General features: G+C 40.4%; 1 protein-coding gene across 1 annotated transcript; it reads right to left on the reverse strand.

The window, feature by feature from the left end:
- Nucleotides 1-2,825: 2,825 nt before the first annotated feature.
- APUU_50293A (uncharacterized protein) lies at nucleotides 2,826-6,452 on the reverse strand (the record flags this gene model as incomplete). Its single annotated transcript, XM_041705275.1, has 1 exon — nucleotides 2,826-6,452. The coding sequence occupies one exon, from the start codon at nucleotides 6,450-6,452 to the stop codon at nucleotides 2,826-2,828; it is 3,627 nt and encodes a 1,208-aa protein (XP_041557776.1).
- Between the last annotated feature and the right edge of the window lie 1,255 nt (nucleotides 6,453-7,707).

Raw genomic sequence — 7,707 nt, forward strand, 5'->3', positions numbered from 1 at the left:
AAAACAGGGTCAGGTTAATCAGGCTAGTAGTTAAAGGGGTCTGTAGTAGAGTTAGTATTATTACTAATAAGATTTCTATTAATATTATACTTCGCACGAGTTACTAGTTCTAATTAGGCAACAGAAAATACTAGATATATATAGAACTTTTCTAGTAGTTCTAGGTAATAAATAAGATATTTAATATATTTAAGTATCTTAAAGAGACTAATATACTGCTAAGATAACTTATAGTAGATATTTACAGCTGGTAAGTAATAATCTTAGTATAGATAAATAAATATAATATTACTAATATAAAATTTAATTAATTAATATTCTTAATTATAGAGATATTTTATATATATAATAGTAAAAGATAATACTTCTTTAGTATCTAAATAAGTATTAAAGTCTTAATAATAAATATATTTTAGTAAGTTCTATAGTTAGTATAGATTAATACTAAAAAGTAACTTTAAAGATATTTCTCTAGTAGAAATAAATAGCGAGGTATTTAAAGTATTTATAATATAGAATAGCTATACAGACTAGTTAGTAAAATTAAGTATAGAAGTATAGTATAATATAATACTAATTATTTAAATTATTTATTTAATCTGTTTATTATTCTATAGATAATATATTATAGAATAGTACTATTAATATTATATTATATTAATTATCTTTTTTTAGAAGTTATTTATAAACTAGGGGTCTCTATCTAAAATAAAGTATTATAAGATTTTTTAATTATAGAATATAAAATATTAGACTATTATATATTTTTATTAAGTAGTAGACTACTCAGTATTACTAGAAATAAGAATAACTATTTTTATAAATTTATTAACTATAATCATGAGCATATTATATTAGTTATATTTAGGTAAGTAAATAATAAAATTAATTATAATTATATTAAAGGGTACTAGTTAGACTATAATAGATTATAATAATCTATATAATTTATAATAGTAAGATTTATTTTTCAGGTATACTAAATAATAATTAATATATTTATAGAGTAGTTAGTAGTCCTTATAAAATATAAATCCTTATATAATATATAAGTATTTTTTAATACTTTAATATTTATAATTATTATAAATTATCTTAAAAAGCTCTTATACTATTAAATAAAGTAGATAAAACTAAGGTTTTTTAATAATATTATATACTAGAGAATTAGTATTCTTCTTTAGTAGATAAAATAAGCTATTTTCTTTATAATAGAGTAGTTTAGTATTAGGATTTAAGTATAATACTTTCTATATAAGTATAGTATGGTTATTAGAGAAGTATTTATTTTAAATATAAATTTTAAATTTATTACTTAGCTTAATAGTAGAACTAATATAGTAAATATTAATAATAAAATAATTAAGATTAAGATTTTTTTTAATAGCTACTATACTAGATAGGTAAGATAATATATTAGTTATAATATTTTACTTTCCTAATTTATAGTAGACTTCTAATCAGAATTATTAAATATATTATAATACTTAGACTAGATAAAGATTCAGTTTCTCTAAAGTAATAATATTAAATAATATTTATTTTATAATACTAACTATAAATATATAATTAGTATAGATAATAGTAGATATTTAGCTAGCTTTAACTAAATAATAAATCTTATATAGTATCTAGACTAGATAAAATACTTTTAATTTTATAGACTAATAATACTTTTTAGTATTAGTAATTAATTTAGATAAGAATAATACTAGTTAAACTAAAGCTCGCGTAGGGGGTATTAATATTAAGATATATTTAAAATTAGGCTTAGTATAGAATACTATAGCACCTATACTAAATTTTAAAGTATTAAAATTTATATATAATTAATAATTAATATTAAAATAAGTAAAAAAAAAAAGTTTATAATAGTTTTTTATAAATATTTAAAAGTAGTTTATTTCTTAATAGTTAGTTAAACTAGAAAGGTTTTTAATATATAATTTTAATAAATAGAATCCTTACTAAGATTATTATAAAGTAGTAATATTTTTTATTTTTTTAAGGATTTAGTGTTATGGGCAAGGCCCGAAGCGAGCTAGTTGCGTACTAGATACACGATGGAATAGCTGAAGAACCAGGATACAGGGGCTGTTGGAGTTCTGACATGGCCAACAGGGGTGAACACGTGATCCCTGATGCCTGAGGCCAACATCTTAGGAACGATGCCTTAGGCAGAGTTGATAGTAGGGCTCCAGCGGAGTTCCCATAACAATACCCCCCCCCTCCTTCCTGTTTCAGCGATATGTGCTCGGGGGAAGTAACACAAGCGGGATTCAGGCGCTGACCTATATTCACCATATCTAACACAGCTCCCCTCACCTGCACCTTCCATAACTTGCTCAATCCCAGCCTTGCCTTAGGCTAGTGTTGAAATCCAGTATTATTTAAGGTCATGACTTCCTTCCCACGCGTAGCTATTCTCTCCTGTAGGCATCATTCATGATGGTTAGTTTTGACCAACTTTCTGATCTCCTGGCCCTCTACGGCCTCACTGTCTACTCCCAGCAAGCCGATTTCAACGCTCTCCCCCCTCACCTTGTGAGGGAGCTCCTTCAGGCGCTCCTAGCGCTTTGGGACCACTGGTCCCAGGCAACTGGCGTCCCTGAGGGGTGGTTTCGGGGCCTGCGCGGCCGTATTCGGTTCGCCGAAAGCGCTGCAGCGTTTTAGGAGTAAGCAACTTTTCTCTTTTCTATTTGGGCGTTCCGAACTGCACTGTTTCCTGGACTCCATGGTTCCGCCTGTACCATGCTTGGAACCCAAGCATGGGAAGGCAGCTTAACCTAGAATGAACTGGCTATTGGCTGTGTTATAAGAGCATGTCATGCCCTTATAGCAGGCTTGTTAGCCGACATCTCTCCCTCTATACTAACAGGGTGCTTGGTCTCCCATGTCTCAGCAGCAACTGTGTCTTCCAGCGCTTCAACAGGTTCCCAGGTCGGGTTTGAATATCCCGACCATTTCACAAGGTAATGCCACTTCAGGCCCCTTCCCTTCCGTATTGCTGATCCATTTCTTCCTCTTCGAATAAGGGCCTTATCCAAGATTGATTCTACCATATACTCATCCTCACCATCTATCTGGATTGCTGGAGGAAGACTCTCATCTTGATGCTGTGACGGGAGCTTATCATGCCCTGCTGGTCGAATAAGATCAACATGGAACACTGGATGGATTCCTTTAGGAACATCAAGCTTAACAGTATGAGTTCCCTTGACTTCCAATACACGGTACTTGGCGTTCTTCCAATCTAACTTCTTGCATGGCCGGTCAGTGCGCATATTCTTCAGGTTCAGCCAAACAAGGTCATCCTTTTTATATATTGGTGCAGGGGAGCGCCTCCTATTAGCTTGTCGTTCTGACTCTTGTTGTGTGAAGGAGAGGGATACGTTCGCCCATTGCACAGCTTCCTTCAACTTCTGTACAACGGAATCTGCAATCTGAACAGGGCTTCCTCTTGTTTCATTCTCCTGGGACAGGGTTGCTGCTTGGTCTGCCATGGTCTCGAACGGTGATGGGTTGTACCCATGGCTTAAGAAGAAGGGGGACATTCCAGTTGCTGTAGACGTGCGTGTGTTCAGGACATATTCTGCTATAGGTAGCAGATTATGCCAGTTATCCTGGCCATGACACACATAGATCCTGAGGTATGTCTCAACACTACTATTAACGCGTTCTGTAGATCCATCTGTTTGGGGGTGATAGGCTGTGGAGAGGAGTCGTTTAATCTTTAGTAGCTGACATATGCGTGACCAAGTCTGGCTTATGAACTGGCTTCCTCGATCTGATACCATTGACCGGGGGATTCCATGGTGTCGAATAAGTGAACGGATAAGCACACATGCAAGATCCTCAGCTGTGGTAGAGCTCATTGGTTCCAGGATCACACCCCGGGTAAGTCGGTCGGTAATTACTAGGAGGGTTGAGCATCCTTCACTCTCAGGTAAATCAGTGATGAAATCCAATGAGATGTCTCGCCAAGGCTGGTCAGGAACAGGTAGTGGTTTCAGTAACCCATTTCTTCTATCTCTCCAGGCTTTTGCTCGTCCACATACATCACAATTCCGGAGGTAACGTTTAATATCACTTGACATGTTTGGCCAATAGTATTCACGGCTGATCAGTGCATATGTCTCGTTCCGCCCAGGGTGGCCTGTAAGTATCGAGTCGTGTGCTTGTTTAATAAGATGGGTTCTTAGCGGTTCATGTTCTGGTACCCAGGTTCTGTTGCGGTAGTTGATATAGCCTTGGTGGTTGATATTACATTCACTAAGGGAAACCTGTAGTTTCAGCGGTGATGGAAGGTTTCTAGCTTCACCCTTCTCCAGGATCTGTACTACTTCCTGGTAGGTAGCATCATGATTCCTTGCTTCTACCCATAGGTCAATCAACTCGGGGTTTATCATTGGCGCCAAGATATTCTTTGGCTGGTGTCCAGCCTTTAGCAGTTGGAAGGTTCGGGATTGGATACGTTCATCAGAGTTATCTTGTGGCATATCCTGATCTCTTCTTGATAGGGCGTCGGCTTGGGTGTTTGCACTTCCTTTGCGGTATTCAAATGAGAAGTTGAATTTAGACAGGAACAGGCTCCATCTCACGTGTCTTTCAGTGAGCTTCCGGGGTGAGTAGAAGTATTCCAGGTTCTTGTGGTCTGTGATTACCTTGAAGAATGGGATAGACCGGAGTTCTGCATCCCATGCCTCTAGGCAGCGGATAACAGCCAGCAGTTCCTTATCATGAATCTCATAATTGCATTCAGCAGGGGCATGACGCTTTGAGAAGTAGGCGCATGGGTGGAGTTGTCCATCAGGATGGTATTGTGACAGAGTCCCCCCTGAGCAATAACCTGACGAGTCTGTCTCTACCACTGTTCTATATGTTGGATTAAAGGGGGCAAGCACTGGTCCCTGTATAAACAGATCCTTGAGTTGTTGGAAACATTGCTGATGTTCTTTAGTCCACTGATAAGCCATTCCCTTATGTGTCAGGTCAGTGAGTGGTTTGGTTAATTGGGAGAACTTAGGGATAAACTGTCGATAGAAGTTTGCAAATCCCAGGAAGCTCCTGACTCCACGGACTGTTGTAGGGGCTTCCCAGCCCTGAATAGCTTCAACCTTCTCAGGGTCCATGGCCACTCCCTTCCCAGCTTCTATCACGAACCCTAAGTACTTGGTTTTGGTACATTCAAACTCGTATTTCTTGATATCCAGGTATAGTCCTGCCTCTTGTAGCTTGTTAAGAGTCTTATAGACATGTTTACGATGTTGATCTAATGATCCATCCGTAAAGATAAGCACATCATCAAGATAGGCAGAGCAGAACTCATCCAGGTACTCCCGTAGTGCCCAGTTTATATATTTCTGGAAGGTACTCGGAGCGTTGGCCAATCCAAAGGGGGTGACAAGCCATTCAAACAGTCCATACCGTGTCCGGAATGCTGTCAGCCATTCCTGGCCTTTGGTAATTCGAATCTTATGGAAAGCGGCGGATACATCAAGCTTAGTGAACCACTTTGCTCGTCCAACTTGGTTCAATGTCTCACGGATCAGTGGCAGGGGGTATCGGTCCTTCCTGGTCAAGGCGTTCAATGCTCGGTAATCCACACAGAACCTCAGACCGCCACCAGGCTTCTTAACAAATAACACAGGGGCAGCAGCAGACGAGCTACTAACACGGATAAAGTTCTTATCAAGTAGTTCTGTAAGTTCCTTCCGAAGTACAATCAGCTCTTCCCTTGACATGTTATAAAGAGGCCCCCATGGGACTTCCGGATCTTTCCCATCTGGCTGCTTAATGAGTTCAATACTGTGATCCATCCCTGGTCCTCGGTGGGGTGGCAGAGTACTGGCATTGTTCGGTTCAAACAGAGATAGGAACTCATGGTATTGAGGAGGTAGTGTCTTCTGTGGGTCAGGTTTCTCTTTTATCCTTAGTGCCTTATCAATATCCTGCAGTGTGGCGCTAAATATTTGAGCAGCAGTCCCAGGCTTCTTCTTCTGTCGGCGGATATGGCACTGTACTGCAGCTGCACTGATTTCAACTATCCCTAGCCTCTTAGGCTTATGTAGAACAGTATTCTTCAGTCGAGCGCCTGTGGAGCGGAGGTATAATCTCCCCCGTTTCGGTTCCAGTCGCCCATCATGTTGTTTTATCCAGGGGAGGCCCAGCATGAGGTCTACTCCTAGCAGGCTCCCTGGTATCACATAAAAGTGTGCACCATGTTCAGTATGTGTACCAACATCAATCCTTGTTTGTAATACTCGCGACACATATTTTGATCCACCAATGCCTTTAATAGGCACAGGGTTGATCTGAAGTGTGTGTAGCCCATGTTTATTCACAAATACCTCACTTACAGCCCCATAGGTAAGGCATCCAGTGTCTATCATTGTGGTAGCAACTCCTACCTGGCCTACTATAACATCTAGTAGAAAAGGGTCAGAGTGCATGCGCGATCTCTCGAAATTCTTCCATTCCAGTTGAGGTGTTCTGATTAATGGCCTCTGTGCGCGGCTTTGTACAGAGGCTATGCTTTTCCCGATTCTTCATCTGATATCTCTTCCTCTTCTGACTCAAGGTCTGGGGCTGTCACAGCTACAACAACAGGCCGGCGTGCAGGCGCGTAGGGACACTTCTGGACAAAGTGACTAGAAGCACCACAGCGTAGGCATGCTCTATTATCCTTGCGCTTCTGGAGCTCATCAGCTGAGACCCACCGGGCACGCCTTCTGGTCTCAGTGCTTTGTTGGTTTCCTCGGTTGACACCCCCGATAGCTGGCGAGGGTTGCCAATCCATTGCCTCACTTTGAGGAGGTCGAGGGTTGGGGGTAACTGATGGATGGATAAAGTTCCGCCGCCGGTCCATCCTGTTTAATCGGTCTAGATCATTGCTGACTCGCCGGAGTTGTTCACAGTAACTGTCGTATGTCTCTGCAGGGTCTCTCCCTACCATCCCTTGTACCAGCTGGCGGTTCAGCGCAGAGTCAAGCAGGGATATTTTAACCTCATCTGCCCAAGAAAACCCTCCAGCATTCAGTAGAACTTCCTCAAATTCCCTTAAGAACTCCTCAAAGTTCCGTTTCCCTTGCTTGATATTATTTACCCGGTTCAGTGACCTGCGTTGGAGGTCCGGGTCCCCAAATGACTTCCTTATTTCCGCCACAAAGGAGTTATATGTATACCCAGTACCCCGGTGCTTGTTCAACCATGGTAACATCCGACGGCTGGCTTGTCCAGACAGCCTGCTAAACGCGTATGCAGTCTTTGAAGTCTCTGTAGGGTATGTATCCTGGTCTGTTTCAAACTTGGTATATAACTTGAGTTCAAATGAGAGATAGTCATTTTTATTTTCCCCATTATATAGTTCCACATCGGGGTGGATCGGGCGGGGCCGAGCCATGGTTCGGGGAGGGGTCTTCTGTTGGCGAGCGGGCTCTTGTGGTGAGTTGGCTTGCTCTGGAGATAGCGGCTGCTGTACCGGCTGGGAAGGCGGGCTGGTAGAGGATTGTGGGGAGGTCTGTATATTCCGAATTCTTGTCTCTAGCTCTTCTATCTGTCTTGTATGTTGAGCTTGTTGCTGAGCAATCTGGGCTTGGAGCTCTCGGACTTGTCGGGCAAGGGAGTCCTCCCCTTCTTCCTGTATGTCAATATTCATATTCATCATCTCTTCTGGACAGTAGGTCCCCTTGCTGTCCTTCCTTAACC

Source organism: Aspergillus puulaauensis, chromosome 5 (assembly GCF_016861865.1).
Source record: "Aspergillus puulaauensis MK2 DNA, chromosome 5, nearly complete sequence".
Lineage (NCBI taxonomy): Eukaryota > Fungi > Ascomycota > Eurotiomycetes > Eurotiales > Aspergillaceae > Aspergillus > Aspergillus puulaauensis.